Source organism: Quercus robur, chromosome 12 (assembly GCF_932294415.1).
Source record: "Quercus robur chromosome 12, dhQueRobu3.1, whole genome shotgun sequence".
In the NCBI taxonomy this organism is placed as follows: domain Eukaryota; kingdom Viridiplantae; phylum Streptophyta; class Magnoliopsida; order Fagales; family Fagaceae; genus Quercus; species Quercus robur.
The window spans coordinates 9,840,266-9,861,116 of record NC_065545.1 but is presented as its reverse complement, the minus strand read 5'-3'; the positions used below and the strand labels follow the sequence as shown (position 1 = coordinate 9,861,116).

The following is a 20,851-nucleotide window of genomic DNA, read 5'->3' as shown; positions in this document are numbered from 1 at the left end:
TCAAGTAGAAGAGGACATTTCCTTTCCACCTCTTGAAGTGGGCTCCCTTAAAGCGAAAGGGCTTGTTAAGATCTCCAACAGGCTCATTTGGTTTCTCTTGTGTAGGCTCCATGTGTTGAATCTCCTTAAAATTGTTGGTGCAAACACAATAATAATGGAAATAACACAATGAGAAATTGAATAATACTTCTGAATATTATTAATTCAATGAGAAAAATTACACAACACTATTTGGACTGAGGCACGGCACTTGCTCTCTTTAAGGAGATTCAAGCCCTTGGTTGGCTAATCTTTGTAACCAGTGCAGACCTTCTCTGACTTGTCTCCCCCAGGATACAACAGCCCAACAAATGTTGTATGGCTAGAACAGCTTCTGCACAAAGTGTTCAAGCCCAAAGCTCCACCAGAAAAACACCTTTCTTTGGCCCGAAATTTCTTAAGTATTTAGGAATATTATAGAATTCACTCTCTCACACAATACACTTTACTTTTAACTATTTTCTTCATTCACTTTTGATATGAGATTAGTCCATAGCATAGCCGTATATATAGTCTTCCAACCCTTCACATAACCTACATGTTATTTATTAATTTAGAAAACTTCTCTTAATTTATTTAATCTAACTTACATACAAGTAACTCTTTCTTTAACAACTCTTTCTTTAACAACTTTTATTATAACTCATCTCTTTATTCATCTTTAGTTATTTTGAGTTTTAACATATTTAATTTAAAATGTACTAACAGAGAAAAAAAAAACCCAAATCAAGGCTCAACCCAAAAAAAAAAAAAACCCAAATCAAGGTTTCGCTCTCCACTGCCACTCCAAGGATCGGCTGAGACATCGAGGCGATTCCGATGTCGGGGAGTGGATTCTCTTCACCAATCCGACACCGTTTAGTCGATTTGTGTTCCTGTGGTGCCCTTCGGTGTTGTTCGCTGGAGGCGAGGACGTGAACGAGAGGCTGGTGAAGGAGGACAGGCATTTTGTGAGGTTGAACAAAGGAAGAATGGTGGTAAGGAGCGACGGCGATGGCGTGGGCTGGGGCTGGGACGGCGATGGTGATGAGTGCTTGATGGAGTGAGAGAGATGAGTAAGGGAGATGAGTGTTTGATGATTGAGGGAGATGAGTGATCTGAGTGCACGGTGAAAGAAACGGAATAAAAGAATGAAAAAAATAAGATTAGTTTTATTATTTTATTCGGTAGTGGGATTAAAAAATTATTATTATTTTTTAGATGAGTGCTACAGTGCACATCTATAGATAGATGTGCACTGTAGCAATTAAGCTAAATTTTATACATTTGGCTCCACTGCTGCAAGCCCTTTTTGTTATATTGGTGGAGCTAAAATAATATTATAACTTTTTAACTCCACTGCTACCAATGCTCTTACTTTCTTTGAAAAATGAAAAGGCACGGGACAACTTTCTTTACTTTCATACACGAATGAAGCCTCTTTTTCAAAGCATTTAATCCCTTTCCTACTACTTTTTCATTTCGTAACACACTGATTGGATCCCTGTCTCTAATTCCAGTTTAGTCTTTTATCAATTTTCCAATCAAAAGAACCGATTCAAAGCATTTCTCATGTCTATGTTTATTTTTAAAATATAAATAAATAAATTCCATGACATAGCTAAAATGAGAACCGATTATCATTTGAGGAGCTGCTAGCCTAAAAAAAACTTGTCCAAAAATAAGATTACTTGAAACTAGTTTGATATAGCATGACTAAAAAGTGTACAGCATAAAAACATTGACGCATAGAATATTGAAAAAAAAAAAAAAAATCAAATTTCCATCCTCAAATGCAAGAAACCCATAAAGGAAAGTAAAATTGTAGGGACTAGGGAGGAAGATTCTTTGAGATTGATGGAAATAAGACTTTATTATTGTTTTTGTCGTCTTTACTTTATTTGAAAATTGAAAAGGAACGGATTCCTCAAAAAAAAAAAAAAAAAAAAAAGGCACGGAACAACTTTCTTTACTTTCACATGTATGAAAGCCTCTTTTTCAAAGCATTTAATCCCTTTCCTACTACTTTTTCATTTCGTAACACACTGATTGGACCCCTGTCTCTAATTCCAGTTTAGTCTTTTATGCAAATGTGTAAAATGCTATACATATTTATTTAATTAGTTTAAAATGTAAATCTTACATGTAAACATATAATTGTCTTTTTAAAAAAAAAAAAAAGAAGCTAATTATTTTTTTTATATGGAGTTTTTGTCTCAAATTTTAGCAAATAAGTTAACAGGATGCCAAATTCACTTCTTGTTCTTCATTTTTCATTAGCATTGGGAGTTGCTAATCCTCCCTCAGTCAAAGCTCAAAAACGAAAAAAGAAATAGTTTAAAAAAAAAAAAGCGAAATTAGAATAAAAAGTAAAAAGTAAAAAAAGTAGGCAAGTAGTGTTCTAATTTTCTGAGGTGATACTGAATAAAGGTCTTTTGCGCGTTGTCAAAAAAAAAAAAAAACTCATGACGCGTGGTACAGTGGACCTGTACTGCTATTTTGTGTTTCCTAATTACTAGTTACCTTCTTGGAAACTTCTTGTTAGGAAAAACAAAGACGTGTTGTTGTATAGTGTTATAAATATAATTCACGCTATCATCAATTTACCACTCAAACGAACAGATTCAAAACCTTTCAATTTCAGTGCTCTTGACTCAAATTGCACGATTTCACTCCTCTCTTATCATAATTCCTATTTCATCACATCTTTGGTCTTTTATCTTATCCTCCTCTTTTTACATCTCCTTAATCTTCTCATACCAATGGCTTATCAGACCAACAAAGGAGCCACCTCCTCCTTCTCTTCTTCCTCTTCTTTTTCTTCCTCTTCTTCCCCTCACCAATGGAGCTATGACGTTTTCTTAAGTTTTAGAGGTGAAGATACCCGTAATGGTTTTACAAGCCATTTACATAAAACTTTGTGTGACAAGGGTTTTGACACCTTCATTGATAATAACCTTCAGAGAGGAGGAGAAATTTCAATTGAACTTCTTAAAGCCATTGAATCATCAAAAGTTTCAATTATTGTGTTTTCTGAAAACTATGCTTCTTCTTCTTGGTGTTTGGATGAACTTGTCAAGATTCTGGAGTGTAAAAAAAATATTGGCCAATTAGTTTTACCTATTTTTTACCATGTGGATCCATCAGAAGTACGTGGACAAAAGAGAGAGTTTGGGGTGGCCTTGACAAAATATGAAGAAACATTCAAAGATAATATTGACAAGGTGCAGAATTGGAGGATAGCTTTAAAGGAAGTTGGTAGTTTGTCTGGATGGCACTATAAGAATAGGTATGTAATTCAGGACTTGTTTTACGCTTACATGCATGTGTTTCATAATTAAATTTCTAATGGATTATTATAACTCATAACCACTGCATGCAAATTATGAAAGAATTCTATTTTGTAGTGGTGGAGACAAAAGTTTTCTCCAAAATTATTAAGTAAAACTTGAACAACTTTTCTTGTTCCTAAACTTCGTTAAGACAATATTCGTAGCTAAAACTATGTGGCTGCATTCTATGATCACATTATTGGGAGGTAATATCTATTTTTCAGTATCAAACCTTTGAGTCTTTAAGGAAAAAAAGTATCTTATGAATCATTTATGTATCAAATACATGTAATATCTCTCCTACAAAAGTGATACTAAAAAGTCAACCCATTTGATACTATTGAAGCCCGTGCTAGCCCACTAACACAGCTTATTTGACTGTGAGCTAATTTTTTCTGTCAATAAGTGTCCGCTAGGTCCACTAGTGTGGCTCAGAAGCCTACACCTCTAGCCCGACCCATCAGTCCATCACCAATAATTTATAAGCATTTTTTTGGGGAGGGACAGGGGGTGGTTTGGAACTTATGACATAAGATAGGATAGATTCTTGAGACCACTTGACCAGTAGGATACTTAAGTGGTTATAGTAAGTTATGCATTATATATAAATATATATTTTGTAGTTTAATTTTCTTTTTATAAAAAAATTATGGATATTTGGCATTGGTTGTAAAATGTATGTGACAAGTTTTTATATATATATATATATATATATATATATTTGACTTTAAGTTATGTGATATTTATAAATGGTTTGAAAACTACAAATGATAGACGTGTGTAAGGGGCAACCTAGTTAGATATTTAGGGGCCGATTGGTATGGTATTTTAAGTAACAATTTTCAATTTTTAAACAATATTACATATATTTATACACACTTTTTTACTTACACATATTTCTAAAAAATACAAATAACATTACTAAAATAACGTAACCAAATTGTAGTTATACAACTATTCTTATTCTAATAGGAATAAGGGATGCATCAATGTACTAATTTATTCTAATCCATAAAAGTTATGCAGAACATACCTGTTTGGTCCCTATATTATAGGGGTTTTTTTATGACATATAGTATAATTATAATATTTTTTAAAATTTTTGAGCCAATAAAGGCCCATTAAAAGCCTATTCTGGTTGACCCACGTTCTTGTCCTCTAAAGGTCTAATGGGCATTGCCCATGGGTTGGGCATGGGCTGATGTTTTTTTTTTTAGCCTCCTTAACCCAAATTGTTGACTGGTCAATGACTGGCTCAACCTAGCCTATCGCACCTAGCACATGGGCTGAGTACAAACAAGCCAACCCAATTCATGCCGACCATAGCTCTCACATTGTGTGGGTCCCATCCACAGGTGGATTGGGCCCACACAATGTGAGAGAAATCCTATATGTATGTGATGCATAAGTTGTAAGGAACCTAGTGATTTCTAATGGGAATGGATAAGAATTGTAGGGAAATTGACTTAATTCGAAATAATCACTCTCCATAAAAAAATATTAAGTAAGAGAAAGGAAATGCACCAAGCGATGCACTAATTTATTCTTCAATGACGGAAATGTGATTACAAGTAGATATTTATAGAGCCATATAATTATTCTATCGGCCCACATGACCTTATCCTAATGGTAATATTATTCCCTATGTACATTAATAATTCTAACATGTGTTAAATATGATTAACATACTTGGAATTGTAACTAACTAACTAAATGTAACATTACAACAATTATTATCAATACATCAATAGGGTTCCTAACGGATACCACCTCTGTTTTTTATGGGTCCAAAATCTTAAGTTCTGACATTGGGATGGGTGATTGGGTAGCAACTTATGGATCTTGTAACACTTTTTTTTCTAAAAATATGCATTAGCGATGGATGGCTTGCCCATAACTTACTTATACCTTGAAATCTAAATATTAAAAATTATAAAATTAATAAGCTAATTATGCAACCAACTTAAAGATTGTGAATCTTCTCCAAAAAAAAAAAAAAAAAAAAAAAAACTTAAAGATTGTTAATCATAAACTACTTTTAAATTGCATTTATCATAATTAATATCTTTCAATTATTTCAAATTCAGACTTTTTAAAAATAAATAAGAGAGTAAAAAAATTATCATAGAATAATAGTGTTAAAATATGCAAGTCATAAAAATTCAAATTTATATATAATGAATATCGTCTTACATGCTTGGACATATTTAAATAAAAAAAATGTAGCAATAATTAAAAAAAAATGAATAATATATAGTTTCTAGTTTTTTGTTTTTTTGTTTTTGTTTGTTTGTGCGTGTGTTTAAACTGAAGCAATAAGAGCCCGTTTGGTACATATGTTTAAACAACAGTTTTCAATTTTTTTGAAAATACATATGAGTGAAAAATTGTGTGAAAAAATGTATAAATTGTTTAAAAACTGAAAATATATGTTTAAAATAATGTACCAAACAGAAACTAAGAGCAATTACATCAGCTTGGGCATAAGATTCCGTCTATTTTACACTTAAAACCTACTTTTTCTATTTTACACCATCACTTTTACAAAACATTCACATCAGTTTATCTATTTTACAAGACATTTCAATAAAATATTCATTCTTCTCAATTTTTTTATTATTTCCCTCAACTACCACTTTATATACGCACGCCCTCTCTCTTTCTCTACCCATTTTCTAATTTGTTGCTCTCTCTCTCTATACCCATCTCCATCCATCTTTATACCCATCAGCTCTCTGTACTCATCTCTCTATACCCATCTCTCTGTACCCATTAACTCTCCCTCTTGGTCAGATCTCCCTAACTCTGATCAGGCAAGACCCATCTCAATCAAGCTCCATTCAAGCAAAAGACCCACGAGCTCCAATTGTTCCACAAGCACCAATCAAGACGAGCTCCAGTCAAGCATCGATCAAGACCCACGAGCTCCAGTCAAGCACCGGTCAAGACCCACGAGCTCCGATCAAGCACTGATCAAGACCCACGAGCTCCGATCAAGCACCGATCAAGACCCACGAGCTCCGATCAAGCACCGATCAAGACCTACGAGCTCCGATCTATCTCTCTGTTGGTTTGTCCGTGTGGGTTTGTTTGTGTGTGAGTGTGTTTGTGTATCTCTGTGTGGATGTGTTTGTGTGTGGGTGTGGGTGTGGGTGTGGGTGTGCATCTGAGGAAAAAGAAGATGAAGAGAGGAAAACTAAGTTCGTTGGTTGTGCATGGAGAAGAGAGAGAGAAAAAAAAGGTGCATACGGAAATTAATAAAATAACAAATACACATGCTACAATAACCGTACAATAACAAATACACATGCTACAGTAACTGTGCATATATACACGGTTACTGTAGCAATTGTGCATAAATGCACAATTATGCACAAACTGGTGTGGGTTTTTTTTGCTCAAATTATGTAGAAGTAGTTAGTTTTTCTATTTTGCACAATTATACCTAAGCTGATGTAATTACTCTAAAGGTCACAAACTCGGAGATAAGGAAATCCCAGAAGACTATAAAAAAGCCAAAATTTTCCTTCTACTTGCTTTTTTGGCACTTTTTCACAAAAAGACAAACCAGAGAGACGTGTTTGCTTCTGGAAGATGAGCGTTTTTAAAAGGGATTTTCAAATTTATATGTGGAGGATTATGTTTTCTAAGCACTTTATTTAAGTAATTTACACATGACATAAAAGAAAATGGAAAAATACCCTCTACACAGTCACATATTACGTTATCTTTTGATTCCTATAATAATATTTTCTCTACAAAGTTACTAAATATCCTTAAGGGGGAAATGCAAATGGCCAAATATTTAAGAGGTAGGAACTGCAAATAAATGTGTCGAATTTTTAATATTCAATATTTCAAATTTCATAACTTTAAACTCAAAACCTTTTATTGAAAATAACTATTAACTTTTCTAATGTGGTCAAAGGAAAAATGAAAATCTTGACATGATATATTATAATGATATCTCCTAATCAATGTCGAATTTTATATGTTATTTTATAAAAAAAATATTTACAATGTTATATACTTTTAAGGTCATTTACGCAACCAAATAGCTCTTTGATAGTTAGAAATGAAATCTAATATAGAAAATACTCTCATGTTAATTTAAAATAAAAATCATCATACATCTTTGAAAAATCAAGTCATACATAGAATATTTTTAAAATTTTGGAGTATAAGATCATATTGTTAATATTTCTCTAAGTTAATTTAATTTTTATGTATTCTAATGATTTTTTTGGAATTTTTTATATTCAAATTAATCTTTTAACTTCTTATATTACTAGTGAAAGTCTTATGCGTTGCACAGTTTCAATCATAAATTTTCTTTATATATTTTTTTGAGAAACAATAACTAAATGAATTATTATTACATAATTTTATAACTTGTATCTAACTAAATAAATTACTATTATTATAATAACTTGTAATGAATTGCTCATAAAATGTATAATTTTGTATATTTATCCTTATATATAGTATATCTAATTACAATGATTAATAAAAACTTTTAATTTTTTTTTAATAATTCCTTATTTATTTATGAAGAGGTGGATTTGAACTCTAGTAGTTAAATTGTTTCTGATACGTGCATGAATAAGGTTATCCTAAAAGAATTAATTCCAAATTTAAAATTAAAAAATCAATTGTATTTACACCTAAAAGAAATTTAATTTTTATGTTTTATTTTGATATTTAAATCATCTGTTTTAATGCTTATTTTGTTCAAATGGTTATATCACCCACTTAATTGTAAGACTAGCATATGTAGTATGCACATATAACATTCTAACTTACTAAGAAATAAATAAAAATGTAACACCCTAACTCATAGTAATGTCTCTAATTGTATTATGTTTTAGCCTTTAAGAATGCATATATTAATTCCAATCACGATTTATAAGCCCAACTTTTATTATATAGTATATGATATGATTTAATTATTTATTTTTTATTTATTTTTTTACTGATTTGAAATATATATGTAAAGTCAACTTAGTTTATGAGGAAACTTAAGTGTAGCAATGTAGCTCATATACTTGCACGTTATGCACAATATGTGGAAAATGAAATAGTGCGGTTAGAAGAACTGAAGAAGTACTGGATTGTATTGCAGATGCAACCCAAAAAGATATGTTGTAATTAGGCTTTCGTTAATTGTAATAAAAAAACAGTAAGTATTTTCCTTAAAAAAAAAAAAAAAAAAAAAAAACTCTAATACTCTGTTCAAAAATGTTAATTGAAACCAAGCAACCAAAAAAAAGAAAAAAAAAAAAAGAAGTAAATTATAACTTACATTGACATTACATAATTTGTGGTAATCAAAAAAAATTTTTATAACAAATTACGTAACTTTTCATCTATTAATAACTTTTATCTTTAATATTGGATTATTCAATAGTTGTCTGACATGAAAGAAGTGATCATTTAATTTTTCTCAAAATCCCAAAGACCTCCCATAAAAAATAAAAAATAAAACAAATTCTATGAAGTAGGAGTATTGTTGTGTGTTAGCTGTTAAATTTGGCTTTTAAACATTTTTAGCATTCTTGATAAGAATGCTCTTTAGGGGATGAATTTAACCCCTTCCAACTCTGCTGTTTGAATCTTATACTCTAGAATTAAGGTGGTTAGGCTATGAACATTAGTGTTAGAAATAGAATTATTTTATCTTAAAAGTTAATTTAGACCTAGCAAACCCAGGTCTGAGTCGTCAGACGAGTAAGGGTCAAATCGGGTACGGGTAAAGCATGGATCAAACTAAAACATGTTTCTATTCCTATAACATTTTTATGGTTTTTGATGCATCGGATCAATCTGGTATCCATATATTTTCAAGTAGGAAAAAGAAGTTGAACGTATTTTTTAACATCTTTATTCCTTATTTTTTACATAAAAAAAGAACAATAAAATACTAAAAAGTAAATTTTTTTAGTAATATTTAAATCATTAATTTTACATTCTGGCAAATAAATCTAATAGTCTTCTAACCCAAAATTCTCACAAAGGAAGAAACTAAAATGCATAATTTTTTTATGCATGAACCATTAAATAAAGTTAAATCATCTATAATTTTTTTCGTATATTTCCTTAAAAATAAAAGAACAATTATAATACTTAAAAATAATTTTTTTTGTAATATATAAATCATTAATTTAACCGTTTGGTAATTAAATATAACAATTTTCTAATCAAATAAATCCTCAAATGAAAAAAATAAAATGCGTACATTTTTTTATGCATGAAACATTAAATAAAGTTAAATCATTTATAAAGAAGAAATAAATATATAGACAGCTTGAAGAATAAAATCTAATATGTTAGGCCAAAAAATGAGTAAATAATTTATGATAAAATCTAAATGATAATGTTACTGAAAAAAAAAAATACTTAATGTTAGTAGTCAACCTGTCATTGAAAATATTATATATATATATATATATATATATATTGAGAAAGTGAAAATATTTATATTTGAAAAGTGCAAATTATGATGAATAACGTCATTAGTTCTTTTATGTACAATATCGAAAATCTAATATAATCTTAGTATACAATATAATATGGGTCAATAAAAAAATTAAATCATAAATTATCTAATAGAGAGTACAAATACGTTAGGTTGAGGTTTGATGACTTGTTAGAGTCTTGTCATAATCAAGTATAGAACAAGCAAAAACATGTTACTATTTCTACTACGATATCCTTTATTTTTCTCAACATTTCGTGATATAGTACAAAATTTAATGATACTACCAAAATATTTGATTAGATGTCATTTACTTTAATTAATAATATATTAAGTGTAAGTAGTAAGTCACAGAATTAAGCATCTTGAATTTAGTTCATTTCATATTAAAATTTGCAACTAGTGCAACTCAGTTACTTGCTAAAATGTCTATAATTATTATTATTATTTTTAGTTGAATCTATAATTATAATTAATTTCTAAGCAAAAAAGAATGTACAAAATTTAAAGATATTGCTCAAACATTTGAATTATATGTCATTTAATTTAATTAATAATATCTTAAAGTGTAAGTAGTAAGACACAGAACTAGGCATCTTGAATTTAATTCATTTCATATTAATATTTGCAACTAGTCCAACTCATTAAATGTTTCTTTTACTTTATGGTTTGCAGTGACACTGAATCTAAATTTATCCAAACAATCGTTGAAAATATACCAAGAACTATATTAAAATGCAAGCCAGTATTTGTTGGCGAACGCCTTGTTGGAGTAAAACCTCGTGCCAAGGCCGTAGAATCACTTTTAAGTATTGAGTTAAATGAATTCCGCATGGTAGTGATTCATGGCTTTTCCGGAATAGGTAAGACTACAATTGCAAAAGCAGTTTATAACAGAATTGCTAATCATTTTGATAGAAGCAGTTTTTTAGAGAATGTTAGAGAAACTTCGAAGACAAAGGATGGCATTATCAAACTACAAGGTCAACTTCTTAAAGAGATTTTAGGGGATGAAAATTTGAAAATTCACAGCATATCTGAAGGAATCAATTTGATAAAAAAGGGACTTTGTTGTAAAAAGGTTCTTTTAATTCTTGATGATGTGGATACATTGGAAAGAATAAAAAATTTGCTTGGAGATTGTAATTGGTTTGCTCCAGGAAGTAGAGTCATTATAACAACAACAACAAATCCACAATTTTTAGCTACTCTTGGAAAAGTTTGTACAACTTATGAGGCCAAGAAATTAGAGAAACATGAAGCTCTTCAACTCTTTGAAAAGCATGCCTTCCTTGGAAAGAAAGCCAATAAAGATTATTCAAAACTTACAAACCAAGTTATACAGTATGCCCAAGGCCTTCCAATAGCTCTTATAATAATAGCTCGTGATTTGTGTGGAAGAACTAAACATGAATGGGAAATTACATTAGATAAGTATAACAAAATTCCCAATAAAGACATTCAAGAAGTACTTAGAGTAAGTTATGATGGACTAGAGGAAATCGAACAAGATATTTTCCTCGATATTGCATGTTTCTTCAAGGGATGGACCAAGGGTTATGTTGTAGATATATTAAATGCTTGTGATTTATATCCAGATTATGGTATTTCAAGACTTGTTAATAAGTGTCTCATTACTATGGATCAATATGGTATATTGTTAATGCATGACTTGATACAAAAAATGGGTAGGGAAGTTGTTCGACAAGAATCTAGACATATTCTTGGAAAACGTAGCAGGATATGGCATCATAAAGATGCTCTTGAAGTACTAATTGGAAATAAGGTATGAGTTCTTTTTCTTCTATTTTCCCAAAAAAAAAAAAACTTTCACTAGGTAAAAGTTATATATTTTTTTCTTTTTAACATTGCATAAAATATGAATTTTATTAGTCTCATTTTTGCTGAAATTTCAAAATTATTATACTTTTTATTTTTGGTAAATTCTATTGTGAATTATGTTTTACTTGACTCTTTATCCAATTAGGGGACGGACGAAATTCAAGGTATAATGTTGCATTCACCTAAACCGGTAAAGTTGCAACTACATCCTGATGTTTTCAAAAGGATGACAAATCTCAGGATACTTATTGTAAATAACTTACATATTTGTGAAGCAATTCAATATTTTCCCAACGGGATAAGACTTCTTAGTTGGCCTAAGTATCCATTTCCCTTGCCATCCAACTATTGTCCTCAACAACTTGTTAGTCTCCATATGCCAGATAGTCGCATTGAGTTGGAAAAGCTATGCAAGCAGGTACAATTACTAATATTTTTTAATTAAGATTTTATTAAATTTTTATTCTAAAGTTTGTTGAAGTTATTTATTTATTTATTTTTCTACAGGTGTTCCAGTTAGAAAATATGAAACATCTCAATCTCCGTGGTTGTAAATTTATAACCAAATTACCTGATTTACGCACCCCAAACTTGGAGACATTGGACCTTTCTGATTGTGAAAATTTAGTTAAGATTCACGAGTCCGGTGAATTTCTTCATAAGCTTAAAACGTGGAATCTTGATAATTGCAAAAAACTTCAAAATCTTCCAAACAACCTCATGTTGACATCTCTTGAAGTTCTTGATACATTATCCCTTCGTGGTTGCAAAAACCTTCGGGATCTTCCAGATGGCATTTATAAATTGCAACTGCTTTGGCAGCTCTGGACTCCTACCGCCAAATTGAGACCGACATGCAATTCTTTTGATAGCTCCTCCGGTTATGGGTTTCTGAAGATGGAATTCCTGGATTTCAATTACTATAAAAACGTAATTGAATTAGATCTTTTGATGAAGCCTGATTACTTCCCAGCATTGAGTTTGATATTTCTAGCTGGAACCAATATTATTACCATCCCCGAAAGCATTAGCAGATTTCCTAGTTTAAGTACACTTCATATTGAGAATTGCAAGCACCTTCGTGAAATTCAAGGACTTCCACAATCGATAAGGTGGGTTTATGCACAAAATTGCCCGTTGTTGGATAATGAATCACCAAGTGGGGTATTGAATCAGGTCTCTCTCTTTCTTTTAAGTTATAAAGAAACAAACAATTTTTGTTACTTTCTCTAAATGCTTTACGAGATTTGCTAGATGAAAAATGTTGAATTTTGTAATTGCAATGCAGGTAATAGAAATTATGGGGATTTTACCGAAGGGAGTATGTGGTAGTGCAAGAAGCAATGAATTAATGGATCCCCAGTTCACCGATTACTTCCCATCTGAAACTGAATCTGAATCTGAATCTGAAGATGGGTACATATCACAGTTCCCCAATTATTTTACTAAATATCGTTTGCTTAGGGTATCGGGAACTGAGATTCCATGGTTCAATCATCAAAGTGTTGAAAATAATTCCATATTGTTCTGGGTTGGTCGCAAATTTCCAAAATTGGCTCTCTATTTTGCTTTTGGAGGCGATGAGGCATATGTTAAGAACCACTATGAATGCGTTGTTTACATTTCCATCAATGGTTGTAAAAAACGTGAATGTATGCGTGACATACCTCCAGAGGCTTATAATCTTCTATTATATTCTCCATTTCAAAGGTTTCTACAGCAGAAATTGAATGAATCAAATCCAACTGACCAGAATCATGTTGAGGTTTCATATAAAATCCAACCCCGGTTCCCTGGTAAACTCAATGCATTAAATCCCACAAGGTGGGGGGTCCACGTAGAGTGCATCTGTCCTCCTCAAGAATCTGGTATACCTAACTTGCCCCTTCTAACTGCTGGACACGATGATGATGATGATGTTCATTACTGGAGCGAGTTGCCATTTCATGGGTCTGATGATTTGGAAGCAGAAGAAGATGAAAAATATCGGTCTCCTCTGGTCCTTGATGACACATCTAGTTCGTGCATGAGTTGGCTAGTTCGGCCATCCACCATGCTTTTTATGCTATTCCTTTTTATGCAATTCCGCTTTTGCTGCCCCAGAGATTTTTGACCTGCATTACAAATAGCTATTAAGAGGATCAATTCAGGATGAGACACAACGTCTCCTTCAAGTTGGAGGAAATGACAAACCTTTCAAGTACTTAAAGAACTGTCTCTTGTTATGCTTGTCCTCAGGTAAATAATATCCATAGACATTTGTCCATTTAAGAACTTGCGTGAGTTCAAATTTCTGCATAAACAGCATATTTGATGAGAAAAAGAAGAATACCTTCTGTAATTCAATGCAAAAGTTCCAATTTACCCATAGCCAGGTTTTTGTTATGAACTTTAGTTGTGATTCTGGTTGGCACTATATGTCACTTAAGTTCTCAAACCACAAAATACATGGCCATAACACTCTCCACAACTTAGAGAAACAAAGATTGATTGTAAGAAAACTGCTAATACCCATCCCAAAGAAGAATGTAGTGTGGCTGATCAATCAGAGAAGTGGGATGGCTGAGACCTTGGGTTGTGAAATTTTAAGACTGACACTGATGTCTAGCAGTTTGTCACCAGTCTATTTAATAACAATAATAACCTTTTCAGCATTGGAATTGCTGCTACTACATATGAAATATGAATTTTCACTAATAGACTTCTATGTTAGTTTGATTTCAAGGTACTCCTAAAACTGAGCAGGTTGGCTTGCAACCAAAATTGAGCTTGACGATGTGCCCTGTAAACTGGGTGTCTTCTCTTCCTCTTCAATTGATTCATATATTAACCAAGGATGGCTTGCCTGGTCCACCTTATGTTTGACATTTGGTTTTCTTATTTTTTGTACTTTTGGTTTTTGCCTCACTTGTTAGGCTCATGGATTGTTTTACCTCATGCTTATCCAATTGCACTTATGTAACTACCATGGATATTTGACAATTGTAAAAAAGAATGGTTCTCCACTGAATTTGGCACATGCTTTTGATTGGGTTTTTATTGAAGATTATTTGATGGGTTATCAAATTCCTGCATGTGAATGCTTTGTTTTATTGATAACTGCTCTACAGGATTGAGGAAAGAGATGTATTGGAACAACTTGTGGAACAAGCTATGGCATGCAGAACTTTCTTGACAAAAATAGTCAATTTTTCTTTAGCTTATTTTGATAAAGATCTCAGTGTGGTCTCTGAAAAATTAACTACTGCTGTTAAGGTACTTGCCAAGGCTAGCATTATATACTGTTGATATATTATGCTGTAGAAGCATTTGGTTGTATTCTACTCTTTTTATTGAGAACCTGGATTGATCTCTCTCTGCTGGATTTGACATATTTCCTTAGTGCATAATTGGCTTTAAATTTTTATTGCTATAAATGTTGTTAGTTAGCATAAAATGCAATAGCTTCCAATCTAATAAAATTGTTGTCCTTTCAGTGTTAACTGTTATATAGCCATGCATTTGTACATTCTTCCTTATTGGAAATGGTTTTGTTGTACAGGCCATTGAAGTGGCAGTTCTGTATGATCATCAAGCTAATCGCAACCTTGAGCTGGCTTTAGCAAGATACTCATGGAGATTCAAAGTCAATAGATTATTAGGGGGTTTACAAAAGCCCAAGATCCAACTGATTCAGCAGCATTTGAAAGAGGTGTGTTTTATCGACCATTAGTACTTGTTTACTTGTCTTTTGGGACTATTCTACATTCTTAATATGGATTATTTGCTTTTGAATTCTCTAGCACTTTTTCACTTTTATTAGTTATAAAAGTGGGATAGTTCACATGGGGATAGCATTTTCCAAGAGTGTCCATTGGTTATTAAAATTGATATTTGTCAGTTCTTGAGAATTACCAAATAAAGAGGGAATAAAAAAAGAAACAGAAAACCATTTCCACGAGAACCTAATATGGTTTAATGCCTATGTTGCCCCTACAAAATTCATTATGTGTTGCATGTCAACTGGCTTCTGCCTTGTGTCTCTAATTCTATGAAGAGACTAAAAATTCTTGTTTTAGGGAAGGAAACATAAACAAAAACATATAGAAAGTGGAGTAGGAGGCTTAGCTAGGGCTGGAGAATAATGATTGATTTGGGTTTGTGAGGACTATCTTCCCTTTTTGGGTAAGTAGTGAGGACTTGTTACAACTCCTTATAAGGTGATGGAGATTAGCTAGAAACTAGAGGTGGTTGGTATGGGCAGTCAATCCAGGAAAATCTTTCTTTCACTCTTAGTTCTCATATAGCTCTAAGTAATTGTTTAGCAATCCATCTATTATAGATGCTCAAGTATTACTATAAGATATCATTGGGTTGCTGTGGTATTACTTAGGTTATCTGGGTTTTCAGTTTGTTAAGAAGAATTTGTTGAAGATAATGTTCCTGTAAGACTGAAATATGGTTACAAATACTTCTTCGTCGAAGGACTGCTTTTTATTATTGGCACACTTCAACATGGTGTGCTTTACTAGCCAATTTCATCTGTTCTATATAGGTCCTTGTCATAATTCAAGAGTTCAATATTAATTACTCCTTGTAAAGAAGGTCATAGCACTAATTGATGTGAATGTCTTTGAAAGAGCAAAAATGACCTGAAGTGTCAGTGCATTAATTAAACTTCCTCAAAAGTGAGCTGGACAGTGAAGACACTTTCTGGGATGTAGAAAATCTCTCTTTAAAATTTGTATTTGTTTGACAGAACTTGATTTAAAACTTTATTTCTTGACAAAAGCAATTTTGCAATACTGTGACATAGATGATAAACTAAATCATCATATATGAGCATTCCACCTGAAGATCACTACAGGCAAAGACTTACAGAAGTGAAGCGTATTGGCTTGCACTAGACAGAATGTGCCAGGAAGGTCTATAAATTTCTCATACTCATTCTCTCTCATTAGCTCTCTTTTTTTGTACAGGTTGCAACAGATTCTGGAGCTCTCAGCTTAGATAAAGTTTTTGAACTTATCATGGAAGGTGAAAATTTACCTTCTTACTTGGAGAAGGAAATTAAGGTACAGAGATCTCCCCCCCCCCCCCCCCCCCACCAAAAAGAAAAAAAAACTACTTACCTTTGCATTACTTGAAAAAGGAAAAAGGAAAAGAAAAATATTTGCCTCGGCATTTCATTGATCAGCTATTGTTTGGTTGGTGCAGTTACTATAAGAACTAAGTACGCTTTATTGTATTTGTCGAAAGCCATATGATCAGAGAGCAATGATTGCTTTTGATCAATGTGATGAGTGGCACCATTTTGATTGCATTAACTTAGTTTCCCCACCGAAGGTCTACATCTGTCCTGCTTGTAAACCTCAACAACAAGACTTGTCTGCAACACCTTCAGTCAATCTTGATGGTTAAGCTTTAAATTAAGATAAAATTCCTTCCATGTAAATTGTAATTGCATATATATATTGTATTTTGCTGATTGCTTGAGGCCTTATTTTGGGTTTGGGAATGTAAATTAGTCAGTACACACAAAATACAGAACTGAAAATGCTTGTTTGATGATGGTTTTTGGAATAATCTCTTCCAAATGGAACTGTTTAAATCTGAAGTTTTCTTTGAAGATGAGTTTAACTGCCATTTCTGTAGATAATCTAAAGAAATCCTAAAAATTGTACCTGTTTTTTTGTTGTAATAATCATTGTATTATCTTATACATTGTAGTCTTTTCGAAATAGTTGGAAAGAATGAGAGTTGAAAAAAAAAAAAGCTTGATTTATATCAAGATGACTGTAGTCGTTATGTCAAGGAGCAAGTGCATTTGATTTTCAAGAAAACCTCAAATTACTATCACATCTTGAAACAGAGGTTGGGTGCTGATTCTCAGTACTTTCTAGGAAGTTTTAATGTTAAACAAGGAGTGAAAAGAAAGTTGTACTTGAGTAAAGACTGTGTACTGGGGTAGCAACTTTCTTAATTTTTAATGAAATTATTTATTTATCAAAAAAGAAAGCAATGGGATTTGTTTTTTTTATCTACTATATGTTTGGCTAAATGTTCTCCTTGGTTTGACTCTTCTCATCCAACCAGAGTTTGTACTATCCTATGGCGTGACCATGAATTTCTCAGAAATGTTTTGCTTCATTTTCAGGTACAATGTCCATTGTCTATAGTTTTATCAAGCAAAACCCTGACAGATTTTTTCAGAAAATGTCATTGTAAACACATTGACTATCAGCTCTATGGGGATATGGCAAATGCAAAGAGTTTTTTTTAAAAAAAAATACCTTTCGTATATTCTCTCCTCCTTGCATATTACAGGCCTTTTCGTGATCTTATAATTACATTGTAATATAATTTTTCAAGGAATTCGTGCCCTTAAACGTGCGAGGAATTGAAATGTCTAGATTATCACTCCTATGTCTTAGCTTGCTCGAATTTATTAATAGCTTTATGTTTTATCTGACATTCGAGGTCAGTATTTCCTATACTCTAGCAAATGTTGTTTTCCTCACTTTGTCAAGATGTTTCCATATTGCTAATGCTTTGTAATGAGTCCCTTTGCCTCAGCCCCAAGGTACCTATGTTGAAACAATATTACATCAGGTTGTGTGCTACCCGACCCTTAAAGTAAGTGGAAAGCACTTTTGGAGCAATTGAATATAATACTTAGACCTAGAACTAATTGTATCTTAGGTTTAGATGTACTTTTGTTCCTTTTCTTCTGCTATGGGTGAGCGTTAGGGCCATTCTTTTGTTTCTTAAGCCTGTGTGTGTGTGTGTGTTTCCCCTACTGCTAGACATTGAATGTTGCTTGCACTTGCAATTTCTATTAGCAATTTAAGAATGGAAATCTACATAATCATTATTGGACTACTAAAAATCATGCTGGTGAAGTTTATTTTTAGAAACAGGTTATCTAGCACCATGATTTTTTCCTTGATAAGTGTCTCGTAAAATTTATTTTTTTTTGCATAAACAGTTGAAGGTTAGTACTGTTGTTTATCAACAAAGCTCAAGTGCTACTGAAGCTTCCTTTTGAAAAGTGAGAACAATGAACAAGGAAAATGTGAGAAAGTTCCTAATCGAGATGTTGACCCAAGAAAACTTGTAAAGATTCGGCTCCAACTTTTGCAGTTTGTATGCAGTCCCTGAAAACTACATATCAAAGTCAAAAGAAAATGTGGAGGTATAAGAAATAATTTTGTACATTTTTTAAAAACTCAAGCCATTCAAAATCTTAGCTTGTTCTCATTATTCATATAAAAAACCAATGTCTTTGGCTTGGGAATTGAGAATTGAGAATTGAGATTTAAAATTTTTTTGATTAAGACAAATCTGGAACTTGGAACCAAAATTTGAAATGGCCATTTTGAAATTGAAGAAATCCAATGATAACTAAGAACTACCAGTGAAGAATTATATTGAAAGGATAAAGACAGTTAATTTTTTTTGTTGGTGTTGAGAACTTGATTTCCAATTTCCATGGGTTCTCTTTGTGGTTTATTCTTATTAGCTAGATTTTTCAAATGCAGAAATCTCTGTGCCTACAATATGCAGCAGCAGCTGCTCAATGGTTGATTCAGTCTTCCATTGACATTCTTAAGCTAGATGAATCATCTTTTGGTTTAATTGGGAATCCAACAAGTCCATTAAGGGCACTTAAATAGCTCCAGATTCTGTTTTGTAAGTGACACATACACATTTCTCTCTCTCTCTCTCTCTCTCTCTCTGTTTGTGTGTGTCTCTTTCTCATTCACACTTTTTGCAGCAAATTCAAGAGATAATTCAATGCTGAGCTTTAGATCTTGGAGGAGACGTTGAGTAGAGTTCCAAATATGTACAACACACCATATGTTTTGGGCTTTTAATTTGAAAATTGTTGTTTGTATCTAGGATATGTGATTCCTTAAATATCTGTAACAAACATGACAATCTTTTGAGTTTGTACAGATTTTCATTATTGTTGTTGTAATGGGTAGATAGTCCCCAATTAATGTTATGGCTATAATAAAAAGAATCCACAAGCACGAAGGCAAGCCATCTCAAACAAAGAGTGAAATCCTAGGGGCCCTTGCAATACCATCTATAGTGGTGTGCATTAGTGCATCTCTACAGAATTTCTAGCTTGGTATAGAAGATAATTAAACAGGAGGGACAACAGAAAGAAAATAAAACGTACAAGATGGGATATGCTCAATAGGAACAAGAAAGACACTACCTACATGTGCCAGTTGGGTGAAAAGAAGGGTTCTAACTCCGCCATGGTGTCCAAGGTGCAACTTAAATGAGGATGACACAGTGCATGTATTGTCGAGCTGTGAGGAGGCACAAAGAATTTGGTGTTGCAGTAAAGTGGTAATTAGAGGAAGAGAGCATGAATTCCTTGTCTTCGTGAGAATATTTATGGAGAGCTTTGAAGCAGAACTTGAGGCTGCAGTCCCAGCCATTCGGTTTTCTCATGAAGTTGGCATTCACCATAAAAATTCTTGAAGGCGATTCAGCATAGGTTATAGCAAAACTTCAGGAACACAGAGGATGGTTTTGGTGGGGAAATGTTGTGTAGGAAGCCAAGTTTTATCTGCAACAGTTTCAGCAATGGGAAATTAGTTTAACTAGACAGGAAACAAATAATACAACACACATTCTGGCGAGATATGCACATGATATTGAAGATTATGTAACCTAGATAGAAGAGGCTCCATCATTGTTGTTTGAACATTTGAACAATGATGTACTGGGTTTGAATCTTTCAAAAAGCTGTTTGTTTGGTTTTTAAAAAAATGGAAGCAATGATAAACAGTATATTACATTAATTCTTTTCATATAGGAGCCAATAAAGTTTTTTGTCCCCAACTAGTTCATTCTTACAACTGAAGTGCGGGCTTCAAGTTTGCTACAACTAAATTTACAGAAACATGAACTGTATGTAGCTCATAATCCATTAACACAAGACATACATAATACACTTATCTCCCTTACTCCCATTCCGATCTTATTTCCATTATGCTTTCTCCTCAGTTTCATAATTTGGGAGATAAGTGATCAATGGAAAACTCTCAATGACATTCCACTAGGTCCTATTCACCATTACAACCAACCAGCCAAAGAAAGAGGACCAATAACTTCGCATCAGGTGCCTCAACTTGCACAGTTCATTAGGTTCACCAGCGTTGCTGGAACATCTTGGCCGATGGTG

The 20,851-nt window shown here is 32.5% G+C and overlaps 2 protein-coding genes across 12 annotated transcripts in view; both read left to right on the top strand.

Moving 5' to 3' along the window:
• Nucleotides 1-19,654, top strand: part of LOC126710519 (disease resistance protein RUN1-like) — a 105,753-nt gene extending 86,099 nt beyond the window's left edge. For 8 of the 11 annotated variants that reach the window (XM_050411008.1, XM_050411007.1, XM_050411022.1 and 5 more), the window contains 6 exons: nt 15,209-15,358; nt 16,626-16,721; nt 16,864-18,282; nt 18,635-18,841; nt 19,188-19,338; nt 19,424-19,654. The gene's annotated coding sequence lies outside the window, so the exon portion shown is untranslated. The remainder of the gene's footprint in view (nt 1-15,208; nt 15,359-16,625; nt 16,722-16,863; nt 18,283-18,634; nt 18,842-19,187; nt 19,339-19,423) is intronic. The other 3 variants (XM_050411015.1, XM_050411018.1, XM_050411019.1) reach the window with 2 other exon arrangements.
• On the top strand, nt 2,601-13,102 carry LOC126710523 (disease resistance protein RPV1-like). Its single transcript, XM_050411026.1, has 5 exons — nt 2,601-3,307; nt 10,501-11,611; nt 11,813-12,085; nt 12,175-12,779; nt 12,956-13,102. The coding sequence occupies exons 1-5, from the start codon at nt 2,781-2,783 to the stop codon at nt 12,957-12,959; spliced, it is 2,520 nt and encodes an 839-aa protein (XP_050266983.1). The 5' UTR covers nt 2,601-2,780; the 3' UTR covers nt 12,960-13,102.
• Nucleotides 19,655-20,851: the final 1,197 nt, after the last annotated feature.